The sequence below is a fragment of the Rhinolophus sinicus genome, chromosome 2 (genome assembly GCF_057876585.1).
Source record: "Rhinolophus sinicus isolate RSI-liver-muscle chromosome 2, RSI-T2T, whole genome shotgun sequence".
Classification (NCBI taxonomy): domain Eukaryota; kingdom Metazoa; phylum Chordata; class Mammalia; order Chiroptera; family Rhinolophidae; genus Rhinolophus; species Rhinolophus sinicus.
The window spans coordinates 114,137,779-114,163,226 of NC_142502.1; the positions used below are offsets into that span (position 1 = coordinate 114,137,779).

Consider the following 25,448-nt stretch of genomic DNA (forward strand, 5'->3'; position numbering starts at 1 on the left):
GGGCACAGAAAAAGAAAAAAAACACCTACAGGACGAGCACTACGGGGTTGACAGCCCTGCTATAGAGAGGCTGTCACGCTGGAAACAGTTCAGAATTGTGAAGTGACAATTTGCCTCCTTTCTTCCACTGCCTACCCCCAACCTCCACCTTTCCTCTAGACGCTCAGGACTGCCTGTGGCATTGTACAGGCTGTCTGGAGCACTGTGTCTCTTCCCACTATTTCCCTTGCCATTACAAGTCAGCAGTTTCACTCCTGCCATGGTAGGGCAACCAAAAGGAACCAATCCCCTAATCACCCTAAAATGACTGGACTTGACCTCTGATTGTGTTTTCCATCCCAGGGATATCTGCATTTAAATCTAGCCTGGGGGTGTTGTGCGAGTGAGTGTGCGGGCGGCCCACTGCTGAGTGAAGCTGATGCAGACCCCTTGCCTACCCCACCGGAAGATGGGTCCAGTGATGCCACAGCCACCAATTTTTCAAGAGAATCCAGAAATCTGGATGTTTACATGAAATCTCCCAAGTATAAAGTTTGCAATGGAATAAAATTTTAAGAAAGTAATGTGAAGGAAAAGGAAAATGGTTTGGGGGCTGTATTTGGCCTATTGCTATTTCTGCAGGGGCCCTCACCAACCTTTCCAGTCCTCCTGCAATGGCCTGGTCCTTCAGAAACCAGCCTCTGGTGACTTCCCCTTCACGACAGCACCCCACCCCCTTGTAGGAAATCTTCCTTCTTCTAGAACACTCTGGGGGTTCCTCGTGGTAATTACCGTCTTGAAATCTATTTGTGTTCTTGTCAGGTACCATGCATTATCCCATTTCAGCAGCACTCGGGAAAGTTCTGGATGTTTTATTTATTTTTAACAGACTTCAGTTTTTCTAGAGCAGGTTTAGGCTCACAGAAACTTTTTATTTTTAATTATATATGGTACTTGTTTCTTAAGAGTAAATTCTTCTGGAGCCTATTTGGGGGGCCTGGTCTGGGAGGTGGAGGGCGAAGGAACAACGGGGTGTGGGCAGCAGACACGGGCTGCAGAAGCCACTGTCCTCCATGGCCCTCGCTTTCCCGCTGAAAATGCAGGAGGTGGGACTCCGGACTCGGCGCTGACTTTTTGCCTCCCATACCCCTGCTTTCCCGACTCTCCCCTTCCCGCCTTAGTGGCGCAGCGCTATCTATTCCGGGTTTTCCCGCCCCCCGCCCCTCCCTTCCCAGGCTGTGATCCGCTTCCGCGTTTTGCTGGGCACCTGGTCGCTAGGCGTGGGGGCGGTGACGCGCACGCGCGCAGAGAGTCGGCCCGGGCCGAACGTGCGGCCCGCGGATTGCGGGTGAGGGAGGGTCGCCCTGGCGGGTGGCGGGCCCTAGGGGTCGCAGGCCCGGGCGGAGCAGGCGGGGGACTCGTCGAGGGCCTCGGGGTTCCCTGGCATGCGAGGATCGGGGGCTGGAACCCAGGCCGGGGCGGCCAGGCGTGTTGGGCCGGGGGCCGCGGGCGCCGAACCGGGCCAGGCCCGGCGGGTGCGAGGCCGCGCTTCGTCACGAACTCTGGGTGACCTTGGCCAAATCACTTAATCCCCTTGAGCCGGTGCCTTCGTCTGCGAAATGCGAGCGATAAACCCCGCCAATTGGATGGGGCCGTTTGGAGATTCAGTGGCGAGACCCCCAGGAGAGGCCGGAGTCCCGGGCGGTTTGCGGGGACCGCCCACCCCGGGTGAGGGAGAGGCCCTCCTGGGATGGCATTTGTTACCGGCTTCCGGGAGGAGCCCTCGTGTGTGTTTTTTAAAACTCCAGAGTATTATGAAGTCGTTGCAAAACTTTTAACAAAAACGAGAGCCTTCTGGGGCTTCCTTCCTTGAGGCCCACGTTGCCCCTCTGGTCCTGCGACGCCTGGGAAGCGTTAGGGGGGGAGTGCCGAGGAGCAACAGCGACCCTTAGCTTGGGAACAGTTAGTGCTTGTGGTTCCTGTGGTTTGCCAGGACCCTCCTGGCCCACACAGGAAATGGAGGCGCTGGCCGAGCTAGTTTAGTACCTGCCCGTGGGAGGCCTTTGGGACCAGTGGAGTCACTCGGCTTTCCAGGCAACGCATTTGTAGAGATTGAATATGGAGGAACGCATGGTGCCATAGCCTTTTTGGGGAGGTGGTGTGGGATCTCAGGAGCCCTCCCCATGGTGGATGAGGGTCTGCGGTGTGATAAATACTCAATTATGAATGATAGAGGGGTCACAAAAGTAAGAAGCATAAGAGATGCTCCAGGTTGGAAGAAATTGAGACTATTTGAATTGACTGAAATTTTCCACTTCAGGCAACTAGCATACAGACACCGGGGTCTCTGACTTGCTACCTCTCTACTGACATGGCCCACCGGGGTGCGGAGAGAGACTTCCAGACTTCAGCACGGCGCATGGGCACCTCACTGCTCTTCCAGCTTTCAGTGCACGAGCGAGAGCTGGACCTGGTTTTTCTGGATCATAGCTATGCCAAGCCATGGAGTGCCCACCCAGATGCCAGTAGTGCTCGGCCCACCCGCACACTCTTTGTTACTCCCCGGAGGCAGCACGAAAGTACCATGTGAGTTTGGGCTCCTCTCCTAAGGGCTGCCATTGCCCTAACTGGGCAGTGATCAGATGGTGGGGATTCGAGAGGATTTTTACTGTGGGAGACTGTGTGAGGGGCTTGGATGTTTAATTCAGGCATCTCTGGTAAGCAGCGGGAGGATATCAAGCCTATATGTGGACATCAACATTCAAGACATCTAACGATTTAGGAAAGCAAGATGTTCAAAGGAAAGCAAACAACCTGTTCCACTTAGGTAATAGGACTTGTTTGGAAAGAGGAAATTGAAGAGGATTATTTAACTGGTGAAGAAAAAGACTGAAGAGTTGACTTTTAAAAACTGCCATCCAGGATTAGACTCATTTCTTAGTCCAGTGTTCTGGCTTGCTCCAACTCTGGCAACAGTAACCTTTTTCTGGTAATGTGGTTTCTTTTCCTGGTTTCACCCGCACAGTTTAGGAGCATATTCCCAAAACCTTGCTTTCTGCCTTAGCTTGTTACAGAACTGTCACCCAAGGGTGAGCTTACCTTCTTAGGTCTCATTGTATTTTCAGCCGGCCTACATTATAGGGTAAGGAATTGTTTTCATAAATTTAGTATGTAAAAGGTGATACAATTACATTTGGCCTAAATAAACTTGTTTAGCAATTCTTTTGAGCTTTAAGGTGTTCTGATTACTTATATTTCAAGATTTGTTGATATATTCTATTTCGATGATCAAATCACGCCCTTAATTATTTTATAAACTGTTTTGGGGAAGAGGTTTTTTTTGTTTGTTTGTTGTAATCTGACCTAATGTTTAATCTTTCCTTTAGCACAGGTTTTAGGTTTGTTGGGGAATATCTATAGTTTGTATTTTGCTCCTTTAGGTCCCCTACTCAGCTGTAATGAGCTTGGGATGCCATGATGTGTATGTTTTAATCATGTGCAGAATAGTGGTTTTTATTTCATTTCCCAATGAGGGCAGCATTTAGTTGGCTGTTTGGTTGTACAGGGCACGGGATCTGTGATTTTAGGAAATAATCTAATCCTTACGCCTCTGGCGCAGGGCATAACTGGTGAACTCCTTCAAACAGAATCAGAAATCTTTTTCTCTTAGTTATGTAATAGCGTCTTGTTAACATGAAACTCCTGTGTTTAAAGTGAGATTTTTGTGGACTTGGTTATTTCTCAGTACTTAGAAAATTATTTATAAACCATCTCCATAAATAGGCCTTGAAAGTGGGAGTTTGGCATGTTCCAGGAACTCTTTTTAGGTTGTTGTGTCTGGAATATGGTTGCAGCTGGGGTGTAAGTGGGAGCTGGGGGAGAAGTTGGCAAGGCTACCTCATGTAGGAATTTGATTCGAGGAATGGTAAGAAGTCATTGAAGGGTTTTAAGCTGGAGATTGGATTTATATTTTTTAAAGATCACTGAACTTTTGTTGAAGAGATTATAGTGCAGGAGTGAAACAGAGAAGACCTGCTAGGAGGCCATTGCAGTAATGAGGGCCAGAAATCACGATGGCTTGGATAGGGGCAGCAATAGCACAGATGGAGAAAAATGGGTGGCCTTGAGGTACATTTCATAGGTAGAGTCATCCACTGGACCTGCTGTGGTGAATTGCAAAGAGGGGCCAGCATTAAGGGGCAAGGGGAAGTTAGGATGACTCTTAGGTTTCTGACTTGAGCAGCTAGATGGTGCCATGACTTGGGGAGGACAGGTCGGAATGGTGAAATCCAGAGAGCTCTTTTAGGCACACAGGTCCGTGTGCCTCGCCCGCTGTCTGGTCCAGAGAAGACAATCAGCTTTTTCACCCAACACCCAAACTAGCTGCTCATGATTTCACTTCAGTTCATAATCATGTGATTATTCCAGCCCTTGGGAATGGATGCAGTAGGGTCACTGAGGTCCAAAAGTTAAAGGTGATGTTTGGCAGACAGCCATTAAACCGGTTTGATTGGCAAGTATTTTGGGTGACAGAGTTGGTGATAAAGGACCCTTATGGCATTAGAATTTCATGAACAACATTTTAAAATATGAAAGCTCCTTCAGCTGTCCATTCTAGTTGTTTCATTGTAGGCTCCTTTCACAGTGAGTTAAATAGCTAAGGTGTCTCCATTCCAAGTGCTCTGTCTTAGACAATCATAGGCTTTTACAGCATGTAATTAACTACCTGTTGACTTGCTAGTGGAAGGAGAAGTTTGTGTGAATAATTTAAAGCTCTAGCCCAGCACTGTTCAACAGAACTCTCTGCAATGATAGAAACGCTCTGTGTCTGTAGCCACTAGCCATTTATGTCTTTTGAGCACCTGAAATGTGGCTAGCGTGACTGAGGAACTGAATTTTTAATTCTGTTTAATTTTTATTTATTTAAATAGTTGCGTGTGGCTTATAGCTATTGTATTGGAAAGTACATCTAGGCAATCAACTATTTGCTATGGAATGTATTTGTCTTTTTTAAAAAATAGCTGTTTGTCATTTTTTGCATAAACTCATTTTAAAACGACTTTGTGTCCCCCCGCACGTAAGCGTGTCGGAGGGCAGAGATCTGAACAAGTGTGGGAAACATGACTTTGGATCATAATTTTCTTGTGAATATAATGTGCTTATCATGCTTTAAAGCTGATTATATCAAAGAGATGTTTTTGGCAACCAGATGGTCATTAAACACTTGTGTTGTTTAAAGTCCGTGTGGCCTGGTCCTATTTTCTGGCTTGTTTACAGTGAATCAGATGTCCCAATAGACGTGGAGACAGTCACTTCAACCCCTGTGCCACTCTACGACAATCAGAAGGCACGCAGTGTGATGAACGAGTGTGAACGGCATGTCATCTTCGCCAGGACGGATGCTGACGCCCCTCCCCCACCAGAGGACTGGGAGGAGCATGTCAACAGGTAGGCCGCTCCTCAGGGCTAGTGTTCCCTGCACAGCAGACGTGCTGCGGCATCTTGGCACTGAGACACACTCCTGGGCACTTCGTTCATTATTTCATTTGCACCCACACAGAGTGCTCTAACCCTGCGTGCTGACTGTCAGCTCACTATGCAGTGCGCTGCTGGACAGGAGGGCTTGCGTCGCAGCCATTGGTGCATCCCTGACACCTAGGACCCTGCCTGGCATACAGTAGGCTTAGTAAACATTTACTGAATAAATAAGCGAATTAAATTTGATAGGTATGAGTAACTCTGTAGTTTATATAGTAAGATATGATATGGGAGTTAGCCAGATTACAAAAAAATCCCTGAAAACCATTAAATAAAAATACAATTGTAAGATAACTGTTTTATGTGGTCTACAACTAGAGTAATGAAAATGTTTTGGAGTCACCTGCAAAGCTAACATGTTTGATTTGAGTGGTTTTTAAAAACAGATTTGCGGTCTGCTTTTGAGGGAACGCTTTGGCCCCTTTTCGTGAGTCTGCTGGCTGCTTTTGTTCCCGTGCTTCCTACCGACCCAGGACTCCACTCTCCTCTCCAAGTCCTGTTGTTGTTCATTTGGCAAACATGTGTTTATTTTTTATTTAACTGCATGACAACTTGATGAAGTCAGAACTGACATACCATACCATTGACATTCACTTCTTTAGTGTGTACATTTTAGTATATTCGTCACCACGACGTGATGAACGTTTTCGTCACCCTAAAGAGAAACTCTCTATCCATTAGCAGTCACTTCCCAGTCCCTCCACCCCTGGCAGCCACCGCTACCTTCTGCCGCTCAGTTTGCCTGTTCTGAACATTTCACATGAATACCATCTTGCAACGTGTCCTGTGTCGGGCTTCTCTCACTTAGCAGATTGTTTTCAGGGTTCGTGCGCGTGGCAGCGTGAGTCAGCACGTCGTTCCTTTTTATTTCCAGGTGCTATTCCGTTGTGCGAATGGACCACATTTGTTTATCCATTCATCTGTTGATGGGTGTTTGGGTTGCTAGTACTTTCTGGCTATTGTGAATATGCTGCTGTTAACATTCATGTGCTTGTTTTTGTGTGGACACAAATTTTCAGTTCTGTTGCATGTACACTTAGGGCTGGGATTGCTGGGTCATACAGTAACTCCATGTTTCATTTCTGAGGAATGTCCAGACTGATTTCCAAAGGGTCCACACCATTTTACATTCCCACCAGCACTGTAAGAGAGTTCCAGTTTTCCCCATCTTTGCCAACACTTGTTATTATGTCTTTTTCTTTATGAAAGAAAGTGGGTGTGAAGTGACCTGTCATTGTGGTTCTAATTTGCATTTCCCTGATGGCTCTCTCTGTACTTATCTCCTTACACACTTGCCATAATGTTGGAGAGCTCTTGTTTTATAATAATGGCAGAGAAAGAAGACATTTGTTAGGAAGAAAGGTAGGAAAGTTGCAGGCAGTTGTCATGATTCATGAGTCTGGGCGGAAGCAGGGGATGAGATGGAGCAGGTGTGCTCGTGCCCTCAAGGTCGCAGCTACTGAATGAGGAACAGCCCCACACCTTGGTTGAAGAGCTTTCGAAGATGTTGTTTGGGATCTTGAATTGGAATTAACGTTGTGCCCTAAACAGGGACATGTTGTCCAGAGCTTCCAATAAGGAGGGAAACTCTGCTGTGAGTGAAGATCAGCTACCAGAATATCCCCGGGCTCGGTGTCAGCAGAACGGTGAATAAGGAAACACAGTGGCAGCGGTAGGAACAAAAAGCTACCATTTGTCGAGTGCTTTCCAGGTGCCAGGCATCGTGCCAAGTGGGTCATGGGCCTGATCTCCAAATCCTCACAGGAGCTTCGAGGTAGAGCCCTTCTTCATCTCTTCTACAAGGTGAAGAAACTGAGCTCGGAGAGGTGAAGAACCTCAGGTAGGAAGTAATGGAGCAGGAATGTGTCCGCTTCCAAAGCCCAGTGTTCTCGACTCCTCCCCTCTCCTCAAGGGCAGTAAAAAGAGACCAGTTAGTGGTGGCTGAACAAGGTGGCCCCACACGGTTATGTGTCCCTTTGTGGTGTCTTCAGTGTAGTCTCAGAAACTGCCTGGGAGAACTGCATTAAGGTTTTATCAGGTGACCCATGGTCATTATCAAGAGGTTTTTGGGGATTTTGTACTTACCAGAGTTGTCAGAGACTCATACATATGAATACCAGCTTTTTAATTTATAAGGAGAGAGATTGCTGCGAAGCAGAAGGGACACTGGGTGGCCTGGCCAGGGCGCTGACTCAGTGGAGGAGGCTGGGAAGCCATCCTAGTCCCGAAGTGGATGGCCCCCTTTTGCAGCAGGGTAGTCGGATGCACCCATCTTTCCTCAGAGCAAGAGTGGACCAGGGCATGCCTTCACCTTCCCAGTCCTGTAGAGAAACAGGCCACATTCTTATCTTTGGCCTGTTTTTCTCCATAAGGACCTCCATCCTTCTGTTATGACATTGCCACGGATTGATGTGATTAATTAGTACTCATTTATCTCAGATTGTTTTTTAGTATCTGATGAGGTTTTTGGAGGCATCCTTCTCTCATTAGCAGCAGGCTTACAAACCCTCTCTTCAGGTAGGTCACTTTTGCACACAGCTGGTTTCATTGGTGATACTTACGGGCTTCACTTTCAGAAGTCGTCATTTTATGATCTTGTCCTCGAACTCTGGATCCGTAGCCTGTTTGGGGCTTGCAGTCAGTTCCCTCTGCTCTGCTTATAACCACCTTGACTTGACTGTTAAATTGCAGCTTCTGTTCTTCCTGTATAAAATCATGTACAATTACAGTTTCCCACATCAAGAACTCATGGGCTATGGGACTAGAGATTTGTTTTTCCTCAGAGAGCTTACTGATCTATCAGTGGAGTCAGAAACTTAATTTTCTTTGTGAGTGCCCTGTGTTTCCCTCTTAATTATTTCAGTAGAAACTGCCTTGAGATAACTCTCTGTATATAGAAAATAAAGATAAAACTCCCCTCCCCCCAAAACAAGTGACTCTGAACTTTGCTGGTAATGCCTGATACTTTGTGAATGTTTAAATATTCCTCATACCCAATCAAATTGTCTAGATCAGGGGCTAGCAAGCTGTGACCTGTGCACCACATCGGGCCTGTTGCTCATTTTTGTACGGCCCGTGAGCTAAAAATGGTTTTCATGTTTTTAAGTGGTTGGAAAAACTCAAAGGAAGACACGTGAAATTTAAATTTCAGTGTCTGTCAGGCAGTTTTATTGGCCCACAGTCATGCCCATTCATTTAGGTGTTGTCATGGCTGCTTTTGTACTTCAACCACAGAGTTGAATAGCTATGACAGAGACCACATGGCCCACAGACTAAGGTATCTACTATCCCCGTCCATTATAGGATGTTTGCTGACCTCTGGTCTAGACCATCTTCCTATGTCTGCATGCCAAGGTCATATGACTCAGAGAGGTACTGAGAACGATTTACATTTCACTGAAGTAGTAATATAGTCCTGAAGAAGTTGGACCAACTTTTTCTTTTTTTTCCCAAATGTTTCTCAAATGCCAAGTTTAATTAGATGCACAACTTTTGAAAGACATTCAACAAAATACTCCTGACACATGATACATCTCAGCATTGCTCAAATGGATTTTAGGACATTTCCAATATTTCAGTAAAAGAGTCTAGTGTCCTAAAGCAGGTTGTCTTATCTTAGAAATCAGAACGTCTCTGAATTCAGCCAAAAGAAACCCATTCTCCTTTTCTGAATTTGCCTTAATTATATTTCTCAATATTGTATGTATCTATCTGTGTATCAATCTTAGGTTGGATGTTTGAAATTTTGAGTCCAAGATCTTTGAGTTGTTTATTTCTCCTCTTTCATTTCTTCCCCTCCTTTCCTTTTCTCCTTTATTCTTTCTTATTCCTGGTGTTTAAGCAAAGTATTTTTATAATCTGAAAAAGGAAGTGCGACCTATACTGTCTCTCTGATGTTCTTTGTCTTTCTCTGTTAGACTTCTGGTTTTAAAAACAGTCCTTTAGACATTTTAATATTGAATTCGTCTCCCTTGCAAAACTAGTCTCTATCAGAGAAAGAATAATTCCCTTTGAAATTATCAGGCTTTTCTAGGACCAATATGACTTTCTGGCTGCTTTGGATAAGATGAGCCAGAGATCAAAACCTCTTAGGTTCAGTCAGAGGACCAAGAATATAAGATTATCTGCTCTCATCTAAGAAATGAAGAACAGGCATTTTTGCACTCATGAAAATTGATAGGTTTCGGGGGGGGGGGTGCGCATTGACTCACCACAGTTCCCAACAGCTATTAGACTGTTTAGACTTGTATTTAAATTCTGTCTCCTGTTTTTAAGATTTTCCTCAATTATATCTTTTGCATGCTCTTTATCTTAATCTTGGGTCAGATTTTTCTTCCTGCCCACTTAATTTCCCAGCCTCCCACGAAGCTGACAAAATATAGAGAACGTTTCAATTCTTAGAATCACTTTGTTACTGATCCAGGAACAACCCCAGAACTTTCTCTGGGATTTCAGACTGTCAACGTTGTGGTTTTTCAATTTAATTTCAGCTGTCATTGGCATATGGGAGTCATTTCTAAATAGCTTCCTAACCCCCTTCCCATTTTGTTTGCATCATTTCCCTTGCTCCCGTCATTTTGAGTTTCAGAATAAATATAGAGTAAGAAAAACAACTGGAGAAAACATCCTGTTATATAATAAAGAACGGGAAATGCTATTGATGCCTCATAAATAGGTTATGTTTCGTAAGTACATTATACCTCATTTGCTGTCCTTGGCATTAAAGCTTGCAACGTGATCAATAGGCTTTGATTATCAATGAGCACTACTCCTGGGGTGCGGCTGCAGTGTGATTCCACTCTCAAGATGTCGCAGGTTCTTTACTCATATTATTTTCACAGAACTGGGAACTGGAAAATTTTAACACAGTAGCCTTTGAACTTCCATTTCTACCTCTCGAAATTTGTCCTACAGAGTTGCACAACCATAGGAAGGTCACTGTGTGTGTGTGTTGGGGACAGGAGGGGTGTCACTGCGGCTTTTCATAAGAGCAGTAAAAGGGACACAACCTAAAGGCTCACCACGGTAGAACTGGCCAATAAACGAAGAAGTGTATTAATACGAAATACATCCATGTATCTCCGAGAACTTGTTAAACCACCTGCGACCACCTGGTCTCCTGGCATCACCCCCAGACCCTCAGGCCCACCCGAGACTCAGTCTGCATAAGAGAGATACGACTCTGTGTGTGTGTGTGTGTGTGTGTGTGTGTGTGTGTGTTGTGCATTGAAATAATGTGAACCAGCTGCTTCCCACAAACCTCCTGGTCCCAGGGTATCCTGAGTCCCGAAACTGAGTTGAAGCTTCCACTCCCTGTCTCTCAAGTACAAAATCTCTGAATATTAAACTGCAACAAAACCAGACTGGATCCTGATGAAGTAGCAGGAAAAAGCCAAGAGAACTAGGGGAAAATAAGAAAGAGGACAATTCCAGGGGCAGACGGGTGGCTCAGTTGGTTAGAGCATGAGCTCTGGACAACGGGGCTGCTGGTTCAATTCCCACATGGGCCAGCGAGCTGCACCCTCCGCAACTAGAATGAAGTCGATGAGCTGCCGCTCAGCTCCCGGGTGGCCAGATGGCTCAGTTGGTTGGAGCACGGACTCTCAACCACAAGGTTGCGGGTTTGACTCCTCGACTCCCGCAAGGGATGGTGGGCTGCGCCCCCTGCAACTAACAACGGCAACTGGACCTGGAGCTGAGCTGCGCCCTCCACAACTAAGATTGAAAGGACAACAACTTGACTTGGAAAAATCCTAGAAGTACACACTGCTCCCCAATATAGTCCTGTTCTCCTTCCCCAATACAATCTTTGGAAAAAAGAAAAAGGACAATTCCAAAAACCTAAGACTGCTTCTAACCGACAAGTGCGTTAGGAAAGGGTGGGCGCTTTGGAGTTAAGAAAGGTTGTGGTGTGGCCAGGAAAGGAGAAGCACCTGTGCCTGCGGGCTTGAACAGCTCTCGCACCTGCTGCTTCCATCATAAGCGTAGCTCAGCTGCGGGACCTTCGAGAGCATCTCGTCCAGGCTGTTACACAGGAGACGAGGGCGCACGGCCAGGTCGCTGCTGCAGAGCTGGTGGGAGTCCTGGCCCCCGTTAGTATCTCCTGGACCATGGAGCTTCGGTCGATTGTAAAACTGGAGATTGTATTTTACAGGAGAAGAAGTTGGACCATTCTTTTCCTCCTTTCTAGAGGGTATTTACTCCAAGGGGTAGTTGTACAGAGTCAATTACAGAGGGTAGTTGTCCCCCTCACATAGTGACTGGGCCATGCTCTCAGTGTTCTTAGAGAGAGGAGCTATACAAAACAGGTACCTCCTTGGTGGGGGGTGATGGGAAGGATGCCAGTCGGCTGTAAAGTAAGAGGCATTGACATTATTTGGCTACCTGGTGTGGCGAAGGGCTCGACTCAGTCACTGGAAAGTCACGTTTCAGAGTCCAGCTGCTCGGTCCCCATGGACTCCATGTCGGGGAGGGGAGGGTTTGAGTGTGCTCAGCTGTTACAGGACTTAGAATGGCGGATGCACACATTTCATCCATACTGGCTCAAGTCCCTACTGTGTGTCAGACACTTGCACAGGCTGGCGTGGGATCTAGCGCTTAAAACCGACAGGTCCCTGCCATCTTGGCCTTCACATTCTAGCAGCGGGAGCCAACAAAACAATACATACACTGGGTAGAACGTGGCTGGAGAGGGGGCAGGGAAGCTGGGGTCAGAGTGGGGTGTTGACAGTTTTAAATAGGGGTGAGTCAGGGGACCCCTCCGTGGAAAATTACTTCTGAGCATCGGCCTGAAGGAGGTGAAGAGGGAGCCATTGTTCCAGGCAGAGGAAATGGCTGACTGGCGGCTGTGATGCTGGAGCATGCTGGGGGTGGGGCTGCAATCCTGTGAAGCCTGGGGCCACTGAGGGCTTTGAGCAGAGTGACATGATCTGACTTAGGCTTTTTGATTGATTTTTTTTCCCAAAAGTGATTTTCCAAAAGGTTGTACTAATTTATATTTCCAGCAACAAAGTATGGAGGGACCTATTTTCTCAATACCCTCACAACACAGAGTAATTTTTACTTATTTGGTAGGTGAAACACACTTAATTTTTACTCATTTGGTAGATGAAACAATGTTTTATTATTTTGATTTCTGTGTTTGAGTTTGAATGGAGTTGACTATACTTTTTTGTGTGCCTTTTCATGTTTTTTGCCCACTGTTTTTGTTTTGAGTATTTTCTCTTTTTCTTAATTTTCTATTTTAATGAAATGGCACTTAATTTTCCATTATTTATGATCTTTATTTTTTTCCTTTACGGAAGTTTGAAATTCTTACATAGTTAAATTATCTTTGTTTTATGGATTCTAGATTTTTAGGTCATACCTAGACAGGCCTTACTCATTCTTAGGTAGATAGGTAGACATCACTATTTTTTCCTAGAATTTTAGTAATTTTATTTTTTGATCTTTAACTTTTTGTACCAATTGAAATTTATATTGCTGTGCAGAGTGGTGAGTAGGGGTCCGGGATTCTTTTTCCAGTTGGCGCCTGGCTGTCTCAGCCCCACTAACTTGATCCCCACTGGTTTGAAATGCTGCCTTGGTTTCGTTCCACATTCTTGTTCAGGTCTGGTACCCACTTAAAAGAGTTTTTAAAGGTAATCTAATCACCCAGTCATTTTCACGGCTGGGAGATTTGGTAAACAAATATTGATTGGGTGTCTTCTATACCTTTCTCTTAGTGTCCTTAGGAAGATGACTGCCAGAGTTGGGGTATCAGAGTAATTGGCAGGAATGGGGTGGTGGGGACTTTAATAAGCTGCGCCTCACTGTGTGGGGACAGCAGTGAGACAGGTTTCTAATAGGGGTTTCCAGCTGGGTTGGAGGAGGACACGTGCCACAAGCAGGGTAGGAGTGCACACGGGCTGCCTGTGCTGGGCTGACGCAGTATTAAAGGAACAGACATTCAAAAGTAAATTTGATAATTGTGTGATATACAGAAAAAATATACCCGTGGAAAAGGGAGAGAGGTTAGTGTGGGGTGGAATATTAGGGAGCGGGAGAATAGCCACTTGGTTTGCTGTTTTTCTGTTCTACTTTTGTTCCTGAAGCTAATTTAAGTAGGCCTCTTATCTTAGCCCGAGGTTTCAGTACACTAAAATGCTTGCTCATCTTGTCTGCCGTTTTATGTGAAATTCGAGTATGTCTGCAATAGAGCCGTGCTTTCATTTACTAATGTATTATTTTAGCTGCCAGGTGAATAATTAGCTTGGCTGGCACAAAAGACTCCATTGTGACTGGTTCTGCCTTGCAGGGCTGTGGTGGCCCCACGGCAGAGCTGGGACCAGGGGCTGGCTCTGTGCTTTAGCTCAGTGGTCTCGGACTAAGTGCCTTCGAGTTGCCCTGTTTCGTAGTGGCAGCAAAAGATATAGCATAACCTTTGTGCAGTGTGCATGCGTGGGGAGCATCTGGGGTTTAACTTTAACTCCTTGGAGTTTCTCTTGCAGGACGGGCTGGACAGTGGCCCAGAACAAGCTATTCAACAAGACCCTCAAAGCATTGCAGTCTGACCGGCTTGCCCGCTTGGCCAACGAAGGGGTGAGGCTCCAGAAAGCTGCCTGTGGTGGGCTTTCCCTAGTTCAGGCCTCAATGGCTGGCTGATGTGTCCCCCCACCCCCAGCTCCTGACAAGGTGGCCCTCACGTTTTGTCACTCCAGGCTTGCAACGAGCCGGTGCTGCGCCGCGTGGCTGTGGACAAGTGTGCGAGAAGAGTGCGGCAGGCCCTGGCGAGTGTGAGCTGGGACACCAAGCTGACCCAGTGGCTGCACACCACTCTGGTGGAGACCTTGAGTCTGCCCATGCTAGCAGCCTACCTAGATGCTTTGCAGACGCTGAAAGGGAAGGTAAGGCTGTGCATGACTGGCGTCTGCCCTGTCCTGGGGTAGCCTGCCTCTGCTGGGGTTCTGGGAGTGTGGTTGGACAAGGTCATTGCCAGGTCAGCCTGGAGGCCATGGCTGAATCTGCCAGGTTTGCTACTGAAAATGGGAGACGTGGTGTCATTTCATGTCTTCGTCTGGTGTAAACATCTTCGGCCCCACTGTCTCCAGGATGAGGTGTGGGGCCTGAAAACCAGAGTACACTTCTAACCTCTGCAGTCCTGAGCTGTGGTTTGAGTCACCTCTGAGGTGAGAAAGGAATTATCACAGAGAAGATGAAGAGTTTACCAGGGAGGAGTGCTGAGAAGGGGCCAGACAGAAGCAGCCGTGTGCTCAGTGCAGGGGTCGGGGGTGGGGAGGTGCCCATGCAGGGGGGGCCGGTCGCATCTCCATCTGTCATCACGGGTGAACCTTCAATAGCAATACTTGGACTTTAATAGTTCTCTGTAAAACGTATCCTTATATTTCTCTGCTTTCTCACTGAGATAGTATCCCACAAAGTTAAACTGTTTTTCTTCATGATTCTACTTTGTTGTGATTTCAGTTACTGTCCTGGGCTTTGTTCAGGGTGGTGGAATGGAGTGCTCAAGGCTGATCCTACTGCCGTCACTAAGTGGCTGTGTCACCTGCATTAGTGTCTCAGTTCCCTTCTCTGTAATCTAACACCTAGCTAGGATTTTTGTGAAAATTAAATCAGCTAATCCAGATAGAATGCTTGGTATAACATTTGGTCCATAGTAAGCCCATGCTTTACGATGATGGTTTACGATGATGTAAGTGGTGCCGTCATGGGTTCTTGAAATTTTTAGTTTGCTCTGATACAAAACAGCCTCAGACAACTTGGATTGCTTCAGTTCTTAACTTTTTTTTTCTTTCTTCTCCTTTGCAGGAAGCTGGCCCATCTTGTTGCTATAGTTTGCCTGGCCAACAGCTTCCCCCAGTCATATCCCCCCAATTTTCAGACTCATTGTTTCCCACCTGTTTTTCAGTTGAAGGGTGCTGAGTTTGTTTGAAAGCAAAAGAAGACTGGTTTAGTGCACAATAAAACAAAACTCAGGACTAGATACATGAATGATATGTATACAAGGTAGGAAATTTGACATTAACTTATTTATTCAACAGATAATTTATTTTGCACCTGTAATGTGCCAGGCACTGAGGTGAGCAAAACAGAAATGCCCCTACTCTGATGGAGCCTGTTTTTTGTTGGATAGACAGCCCAGACGTCCCCTGTCCTCTTCTGAAGCAGATTCCTGGGCCCAGGAGGTGAATGGCAGGTGGGCCTGGGCACAGGTGGGGTGTAGGGCCAAGACAGCACCCCGACAGAGAGTGTTTCAGTCATTTTAGCTGTCTCCGTGGGAGAGGTGCACACAGGCGCGTGTGGGCTGGGGGTGCGTGTGCCCAGAGTCCCACTTCTCTAGTGACTCCTTGCTTCGCACAGCCCCAGGGCTGCGATGTAGTTCCCCTCGCCCCACTTCCGCATTTAAGCTGCTGCCTGGATGTTCCCAAGTGAATGAGGTGGCGTCCAGGTTTTATGAGCGTCACGGATGTCTGGTGGCACTCCACAAGTGCGCACAGTAGTGGCTGCCCAGCCGCCTGCCGAGTCGTAGTGTGTGTTAGTGGGAATGGCGGAGGGCACACGGAGAGAGGCCGTGCTCTCAGCAGTGGTCCCTCTACCGTCAGACTCTCACTGCCCATGACACAGAGTCACAAGAAGTACTTTGGTTGTTTCCCACAACTTTTCGTGTGCGTGCTGGATGAAAATGCAGGGCATTGGCTCCTGTTCTTGGCCCGGCCCCTCCATTAGATCCGCCGTGAAGGGAGCAGAGAAGGTACAGACCCAGCCTCTTCACTGCTGAGAGAAGCAGTGCGGGAAAGACGGTCAGCTCAGTCAGCCGAGCTCCCAGCACAGAAGAGGGCTACTGATTAATAATTTCTAAGTCTTCTGTATTGACAGAACGTGGGTTTCAAGGCTCTGTCCTTTCAGAAGTGCACTCTACTGCTGGATAAAAGCTATTAGAGTCTAGTCAGATCATATCCTGTGTCTCAAGGTGGTGAGGGGCATAGAGTTGTAGAGTAAATTACAAAGAAATGGCCAGTTTGCGGTGAAGATCCTGTGCAGTTTGGCCCTGGCCTTGGATCTAGCCTTCTGTCCTCCTCCCTTACTCGAACCCCGACTTCAGGCCATCTGTGCCTAGAATAAGCCCCGCACATTCTTTTGTTGTTAACTATTTTTTATGATTTTTTAAATTACAGTTGACCTCCAATATTATATTAGTTTCAGGTGTGCCACATAGTGGTTAGACATTTATATAACTTATGAAGTGGTCCCCTCACAAGTCTAGTACCCCATCTTATTGACTATATTTCTTATGCTGTCTGTACTTTCCATCCCGGTGACTTTTTTTTTTTTAGTGAATAAAAGACACCGATTTTACTGGATAGACTGGTTTCCTAATGAGAGAAAGAGTCAATTTGCTGCCTTACTTTTGAAGCACAATTCACAACCTTTTAGGAAATTCTTTCCAATGTTGTCACCCCATCTCTCTCCAATCATTTTTGATAGGTTCAGCCATGCAGAACTAATAGTTATTAAGGGGAGAAGTGTGTGCCAGGCATGCATCTGGTTAAACAGAGCATGACTGTACACCTGAAAAATAAGATGAGTATCAGAAAAGAGCGATGTAGTACATGTTGAAAAATACGTTAACTCCTTTCCCCTGATGATTTCAAAGTTTTACCAGAACTTGTTTATTTTTGTGACTCAGATAATCGTTCAGTTTATTGGCGTTTAACCAATAGCCTTCAGAACCCAGCTGCAGTCTGAGTCATTCAACATCGTAATTTGGTGAGAACCTTATATCCCAGATAATAGAATATGCCTTTGCATATAGGAGCAGTATAGATGATTGAAAGATTTAAAAAGTGGATCAGTTTAAGAAAAGTTATGAAAAGGATGTTAATTTATTTGGAGAAGTAAATAAGAGTTTTGTCATTTTCAAGTAGGAGGATAATTACTATGGGAAGAACTGAGAATAACCTAGCAATTTTGAAGAAAGGAGACACCAATAACTAATTGTGTAATTATAGAAAAAGAGAAAATTTTCATGAAACAATTTATGGAAATCGATTTAGGTGATGGCTTTTTAAGTATGACATATGATCAAGGATTAGAGATCGAAAGACCATCACAGAAGATGAACAACTTTCAAACTTACTTCAGATCATATTGGTCAGTTCTAGACACGATAGTGTGTCCTAGGCTAATAACTGGGTTATATAGGGTTGACAACGGGTTTAAATTCAGCTTCTTTAAATTCATTTAAATTCAACGCCAATGAATTTAGAAGTCATTGAACAAGTACTAATAATTCATAAAAGTGCGGTTGCTATCCAGTGTTAACTCCCTTCCTTCTTCCTCAGTCACTTCTGGTTACTATTTTGTAACTACCAATTTGTGTTTCTTAATCCCTTCCCCTTTTTTACCCATCCCCCATCTCCCGTCCTATCTGGCAACCATTGATTCTCTGTCTATGAGTCTGTTTCAGTTTTGTTTGTTCGTTTATTTTGTTTTTTAGATTCCACATATAAGTAAAATCACACGGTATTTGTCTTTCTCTGTCTGACTTATTTCACTCAGCATAATACCCTCCAGGTCTATCCGTGTTGTCACAAATGGTAAGATTTCGTTCTTTTTTGTGGCTGAGTAATATTCCATTGTACATATGTATCACCTCTTTATCCATTCGTCTATTGATGGACACTTACGTTGCTTCCATGGCTTGGCTATTGTAAATAATGCTGCAGTGAATATAAGGGTGCATACGAGCGTATATCTTTTGAATTAGTGTTTTGGATTTCTTTGGATAAATACCCAAGAGTGGAATTGCTGGGTCATAAGGTAGTTCTATTTCTAATTTTTTGAGGAAACTCCATACTGATTTCCATAGTGGCTGCACCAGTCTGCAATCCCACCAAAGTGCATGAGGATTCTCTTTTCTCCACATCCTTGCCAACATTTGTTGTTTGTGGAATTATTGATAGCAGCCATCCTGACAGGTGTGAGGCGCTATCTCATTGTGGCTTTAATTTGCATTTCCTTGATGATTAGTGATGTTGAGCATCTTTCACATGTCTGTTGGCCATGACGCCATAAAGAGAACTATTAACATTTTGGCATATTAATATTTTTTTCCTGAGTGGAGATAATTTTATACTTTGTTTCACCTTGAACATTTTAGCAAAATTATGCCCCTACATTATTACAAATTTTTAAAAACATTTAAAATTAACCCTTAATAACTAATCATGTAGATAATTTACTTAACCACTCTCTTACATATGCATTTAAGTAGTTTCCACTTTTTGATTGTTACTGAAAGTGAATTTGTCTTTTTCCAAACTCCCTGCTGTGTGTGTGTGTGTTATATTTTGTTAGGAAAGGTTCTCAGAAGTAGATTCCTTTTGAGAAGGGAGTTTCCTGATGCCTATCACCAGGTGTCTTTCCAAAGAACGATACCCATCTGCCTTTAGTGATGGAGGCTCACCTTTCAGCCACGCACTGGCCTGCACCTCTGCTCCTGAGGGAGGTGTGAAGGCACAGCCGCAGTCTGTCTGCTCACAGTGGGACTCTGCTGCTGCCTGGTTGCTGCTGGTGGGCAGGTCTCCTGCTTCGCACTGGAAGCACCTTTGCTCTTCCTGGCTTCTAGATCCCTACCTTGATTGACCGGATGCTTGTGTCGTCCAACACGAAGACGGGGGCTGCAGGAGCTGAGGCCTTGTCCCTCCTGCTGAAGAGGCCCTGGGACCCTGCGGTGGGGGTGCTTTCTCACAACAAACCGGTAAGTCGCACAGCTCAGGACTTCACCGTGGCCTATGGAGTCTAGAATCTGGTCTTAGAACTTTGGCAGGAGGGGGATAAGTGGCTTGTTTAACTTTCCATTAATAACTGGTTGTTATAGTCTTAACATAGTTTCATGAGCAGATCAGCACTGGTTGGGATGGGAAGGTCTGGGGACACTTGGGGTCTCATGGAGGGACACTTCACTCCCGTTCTCCGGCGGGTTCTTTCTCCGCAGAGCAAACTCCCGGGCTCTCCGCTCATCCTCATCGCCTCCTCTGGGCCCTCCAGCTCTGTGTTCCCCACCTCACGCCGTCACCGCTTCTGGCAGTCTCAGCTGTCCTGCTTGGGCAAGGCATGTGTGGGGACCAGAGGAACTCTGTCCTGGGTGGGCATGTCGTCTTGGGGTGCTGGGCAGACAATGCAGAGGGGGTCCAAGTGGATGAGCTTAGAGGTGGAGCTTCCCCAGCTTCTGTTTTGTTTGGAATTCGAAGGGTGCTTAGCCCAGTTGAAGGTTTAGGGTAGTTAGCAGATCTGAGAGAAGACTTGAAACTTACCTCTGCTGGCGTGGCTGCCACTTCCTTCCATTAGGTCATCCCTGTCGCTACTCACCTGCTGAGCAGTGGAAGTGGGGTCGGGGTTCTGCAGTGTCTCGAGCACATGATCGGGGCTGTGCGAAGCAAGGTGCTGGAGGTGAGAGCCCCGGCCGGCGTGCACGCGGCACCCCAGCCTCTGGGCTGGCTCTGCAGCCAGCGGCGGCCTCCTGGCTTACTGTCGTCTCTCTCTTCCCACAAAGATTCACAGCCACTTCCCCCACAAGCCCGTCATTCTGATTGGCTGGAATACAGGAGCTCTGGTGGCCTGTCATGTAAGTCATGCCCACTTCCTTGGAGGTTGTCCTGGGATAAAAGACGGCTCTGAGAGTCACCGCGGAGTCCCCTCTTCGCTGCAGACCCTGTGCTAGCTGCTGCACCTACATGATTACGTTGTAAACGCTAGAAGACAAAACAGACTTACAGGGGGCACAGACTAGTGTAAAAAAGCCCTTGGGCCCTCACCCGGCTTTACCAGTGATCAACTCATGATCTGGACATTTTCATCTTACCCCTGCCCACTTTCTTTCGCTACAGATAGTTTGAAGAGAATCCCAACTAACATATCATTTCATTTACATGTATTTCAACATGTGTCTACGGGAAAAAAATTCCCTCCCCCCCCCCAAACATAAGTTCTATTCTCGCACCTAAAAAACAACCAAAACAACAATTTCAGCAGGCAGAATTTTTACTAGCCTGGAATTTCCTGTCCTGTCCCTTTCCGAGTCATCAAGGAATCTTTTCTTTATTATTTTCCACACGTTTGTGTGTATGTTAGTTTGTGTAAGGGTCTCTGACCTGTCCAGAGCCCCAATTCTCAAGCAAATCCAGTCAGCGAAGGCTGTGCTGCTTTGTGTGGTCTGGTCAGTATGACGTCTCGGGCCATGAGACAGAAGGCCATTTCCTCATGACCCTGGTCCCAGGACGGCAGGACTCCATTAGTGACTGTTCTAAGAAATTTGGGATGTCTGGGAGCTACCCATTAAGTTGAGAAGGGAGCGATTTCTTCATTTAAGGGAGAAGAGCAGCATTTGTGTCCTGGTTGTGTTTGCTGGACATGGAGGAAAAGGCAAGCGGGAGGCCTCTGGCCTGGAGTTGGGATGGAAGTGTCAGAGCTACAACCCTGTGGTCCAGGCCCAGTTCTCCAGGTGGCAGCTACTTATAGAACAGCCCATCTGTGCGCTGCGCCATTACTGCTGCCGCTGTGGCTGGTTCTCCTGGGGGTTAGGATGGGAGGAGGAGATGGCACTCGCTGGGCTCGGGGTAGGATGAAGCACTTGACCTTGAGACAGAATGTTCTGTCATGTCTAGGTGTCGGTGATGGAGTACGTCACTGCAGCTGTCTGCCTTGGTTTCCCTCTGCTCACTGTGGATGGCCCCAGAGGGGTAAGCCTGGGCGCCGCTGGTAGCTGGGCGGTGAGTGTAAGGAGCGCATGGCTCACCCAGGCTGGCATGCAGGAGACAGCGGCGACCCCGCCGACTGCCCTGAGCAGCCCAGCCCGGCCCGGCAGCCCGCGCTCAGCCAATCGTTGCCCTGTGCCTGTTGCAGGATGTGGATGACCCCCTCTTGGATATGAAGACTCCAGTCCTCTTTGTCATTGGTCAGAATTCCCTGCAGTGTCACCCTGAAGCCATGGAGGACTTCCGGGAGAAGATTCGGGCTGAGAACAGCTTGGTGGTGGTTGGGGGAGCCGATGATAATCTCAGGTGGGTGGGCCCCACAGGGCTGCGAGAGAGCCGTGCTGGAGAGATGCCTGTGAGGCTAAACCTGAAAAGGGGCGTTAAAATTTTTTTATTTACATTTTTAACTAATTCAGATTTGTAAAATGTTGCAAAATTAGTACAAACATTTCCTATATACCCTTCACCCGGGTTTCCCAAATATTAACCAACGTATAATTCTCAAAGTCAGGAAATGAACCTTGACCTGATACTATCATCTAATCCAGAGACAGATTTCATCAGTTGCTATTGGTGTCATGTCTCCTCCGCCTCCATTAATTTGATACCGTTCCTCAGTCCGTTTTCGTCCTTTCATGACCTTGATGGTTTTGAAGACTTCTGGTCCGTTATTTTGTAGACTGTCCCCCAAGTTAGGTTTTTAACATTTTCTTATGGTGGAGAAGAACGTTTGTAGCAGGAATGTCACAGAGGGGAGGTGCCCTGCGTGCACCCACATGGGATACCTGACGACCCGTCTTATCACTGTGATGTTGACCTTGATCACCGGTTAAGGTGGCGCCTGCCAGGTTTCTCCACCATAAAGTTACTGTTTTCCCTTTGTAATTAGTAGCTGTCTTGTGGGGAGAAGACACTTTGAGACCCTGTAAATATAGTCTTTGTCATCATGGTTTCACTGGGATAGGCATTTCTTTGCGTGTTGTTCCTACTAAGGACAAATGTGAACACAGATCGTATTTGTATCAAATACCTTTTATATATTTTGGAGTATGAACAGCCAGAGTTTGGGAGGGATTTAAGAAGGCCCCTGAGTCACTCTCAGATTTAAGGACACTCTTCCTTAAAGTCTGGCTGCCTGTAGGGCCTTCAGTTCCGTTTTCATGCAATGTACTAAAAAAGAGTTTGTGTCATGTATCGGGCCGCCTTTTCTGATATGTGCACCCTTAGCGGTTCAGTCATTTGTGTGCTTTAACTAGAGAGCTTAAAGCATGTACCTGCTCACATCTGTCTGTGGGTTTCTTACCCAGAGGCGTTTGGGAGAAGTCCTTTTGGTCTTGGTTGTTTGACAGCTTCTCGTGGGCATGGAAGCTAGTCCTTGGATGTTCGGGGCCATGTGTTCTTGTAAATGCATCACCTCTCATGCTGTTCAGACAGACGGGGACAGTGAGGCCACCACTGTGAGGCTGCTTAGGGGACAGGTTGGCATGGTGCGCAGAGCACTGGACTGAAAACCGAACCTCCATTTAGCCTCGGTCCTTGGCTAAGAAGCTCGTGTAAATCACTTACCCTCTGGGACTCACTGTCCTCATCTCTAAAATGGGGTGTTACACACGGTCAGAGACCAATAACCAGTATATCGGGGTCTCAGAATTTGGGGGCTCTGGACGTGTTCCACGCTGTCACATGGTGCCCTGTTTCTCTCTGCCCACACCCTGCAGTCAGAAGGCAGGCTCTCAAAGAGGGCAGTGGTGCCAGCTGTAGGCATTTCTCTTACCCTTCAGAACTAGCATTTGGCCCCTTTTCCTCCTGTCCTGTGAATCTCATTTCAACAGCACACAGAGATCTTGGGGTCTGGGCCCATGTTGGGAGACTTCAGTCTGTGAGGCCATAGCTCTGGGACTCCTGGAGCTGTGTTCTGTGCAGCCCCCCAACTTCATGAGTAAGGCGTACGAGTCCCCGTGTTGTAGATGTGGGAACTAAGGTTCAGAGAGGTTGTGACAGCTGCCTGAGGGCTAACGGAGTCCTTCCTGGGCCTACAACACCCCCGACATAGAAGAGAGACCCATCCTTCGCTCCACGTGGTGCCATGCGCGTCCCGAAAGTGCGCACTGCCTCCTTTTTGTCTCCTAGGATAAGCAAAGCCAAGAAGAAGTCAGAAGGGCTCACTCAGAGCATGGTGGACAGGTGCATCCAGGTACGCCGGTGCTGCGCGCTTCCTCGCTGAGTGTCCTTTATGGAGCCGTTTTAGCCTTGGCTCGTCGGCAGCAGCCTCTGGGCTCCAAACAGGAAGGGGGTGCCCCCCGGGGCCTCCAGTAACCCTGAATCATAAGCAGTGAAGGGGGAGAGAGGGAAAGAAAGGAGGCGAGGAACGAGCTAGGAGGTGGGTGGAGCACCAGGAGAAGGAGTTGGGGGTGTGGGGCGCACGGCCACCTGGGTGCCCCCTCACAGGGGCTCCTGCTTTAGGCATGAGGGGAGGGACTGGCCGCTCTGACGCCAGCGCCAGAGCAAATCAGCTTTAGGCAGAACTGTCGGGAAGATCCCTGTTCTCCAGATGAGCTCAGGCGTCCATCCCTCTTTACACCAGGATGAAATCGTGGACTTCCTGACTGGCGTGCTCACTCGCTCTGAGGGGCATGTGGGCACCGAGCCTCGGGACCAGGATGCTGAGAAGAAGAAGAAGGCCCGGGACATGGCCCGCAGAGACCTGGCCTTTGAGGTCCCCGAGCGAGGCAGTCGACCTGCCTCGCCAGCTGCCAGGCTGCCTGCCTCCCCGTCAGGCTCGGAGGTAATGTGGCAGGGAGGGGGCACTTGTGCTGGAGAGCCAGGACCACGGAGCTGCCGCCTCCACTTCCTGGGGACACCTGTGCACCTGGCCAGTGCTGTGGGCCTGTGGGGTCCCGGGGGAGAGTTCCTGACCCAGACAACAGCGGCTCGGCCCTTGTCCTACTCCCCTGCTCAGGATCTTTCCAGTGTGTCCAGCAGCCCCACCTCCAGTCCCAAGACCAAAGTCACCACTGTGGCCTCTGCCCAGAAGTCCAGTCAGATGGGGAGTGCTCAGCTGCTGAAGAGACACGTGCAGCGGACGGAAGCTGTGCTGACCCACAAGCAAGCCCAAGGTATATGGGCCTGGCCCAGGGGCCTTTCTCGGGCTCTGTCCTCTGCACTTGACTTCATGTGGCCATTGGCAAGTGTTGGTATCAGCTTTCTCCAGGGGATGTGGGAGGCAGCTTCCTATATTCTGCCCAGGCAGAATTAGGTCGACACGAGTACAAGGGCTGGGTGCGGGGTAACGCACCACAAGAGGTCTGTGTGTGAGTGGGGCTGCATCGTCCCACTGGGGATGGCTTTGCCTTGGCGTTCTGGGCCCCTGGGCTCGGTGCACTGACTACACACGTGCTGGCCTAACTCGCAACCGGATCAGGCCCTGCCCGGCCCCCACACACACACATCATGTTGGCAGGTGATTGGCTGCTTCACCAGATTCTACGGCAACTCAGCTGGACTCCTGCTTTCTCTGTTTTGTCCTTGAAGAGTTAAGATTTCCACACTGGGACTCCAGTGAGGTTTATCAGGGGTCTCTGCAGGTAGGGTTTAGATTAGGCTTGGAAATATTTGTGTGGTTAAGATTAGAGTTTGGCGGTCAGTGAGTGCTACGTAAGAATGTGGGGGGAGAGAAACGGTGGCTCCACTCTGGCCCCACTTTGATCCACTTGAGCGGCCCTGAGGTGAGGCCTCAGCGCGGGTGTGGGCTGTGTCCAGAAGCGCGTCATCAGGGTCAGGACCGAGGCTGTAAAGGCGAGGGACGCAGAGATGTAGGGGGCTGATCGGCTTGCGTGCTTCCTGTGTTTCCTTTAGTGGAGCCGAGGGGCAGGACATGAACCCAGGCCTCTTAGGAGGTCGCCCTTCAGAGTGACGCTGACAAGGAGCAAAGTGCGAGTGATCTGTGAAGGCAAGAAAGAGGCCAGGCCGCAGGCCCACGTAATGCTCTGTGACCTGGATCTGGGGAGTGGTGGCCAGAGCCAAGTTCTGGGTGGCCAGTGGTGTCCCCTCAGGCTCTCGATGAAGAGAGAGCCAGTGGTCTGCGGCGCTAACGGAGGAATGATTACGGTAGTCGTTAATTTAAGGCGTTCTGGAAGGCTGATCAGTGATCTGCGTCTGAAATAGGACCCAGAGTGT

The 25,448-nt window shown here is 47.7% G+C and overlaps 1 protein-coding gene across 15 annotated transcripts in view; it reads left to right on the plus strand.

Moving 5' to 3' along the window:
- Positions 1-1,251: 1,251 nt before the first annotated feature.
- KANSL3 (KAT8 regulatory NSL complex subunit 3) overlaps positions 1,252-25,448 on the plus strand; it is a 35,871-nt gene continuing 11,674 nt past the window's right edge. For 12 of the 15 annotated variants that reach the window (XR_016020394.1, XR_012496477.2, XR_012496478.2 and 9 more), the window contains exons 1-14: positions 1,252-1,327; positions 2,300-2,565; positions 5,257-5,427; positions 14,007-14,097; positions 14,217-14,402; positions 19,145-19,276; positions 19,514-19,630; positions 19,867-19,968; positions 20,072-20,143; positions 21,183-21,257; positions 21,421-21,578; positions 23,403-23,466; positions 23,857-24,057; positions 24,232-24,388. Coding sequence is in view for 12 of the 15 variants with exons in the window: in XM_074332540.2 (XP_074188641.2) it covers positions 2,351-2,565; positions 5,257-5,427; positions 14,007-14,097; positions 14,217-14,402; positions 19,145-19,276; positions 19,514-19,630; positions 19,867-19,968; positions 20,072-20,143; positions 21,183-21,257; positions 21,421-21,578; positions 23,403-23,466; positions 23,857-24,057; positions 24,232-24,388 (1,741 nt within the window). In the remaining 3 variants the exon portion in view is untranslated. The other 3 variants (XM_074332548.2, XM_088795928.1, XM_088795931.1) reach the window with 3 other exon arrangements.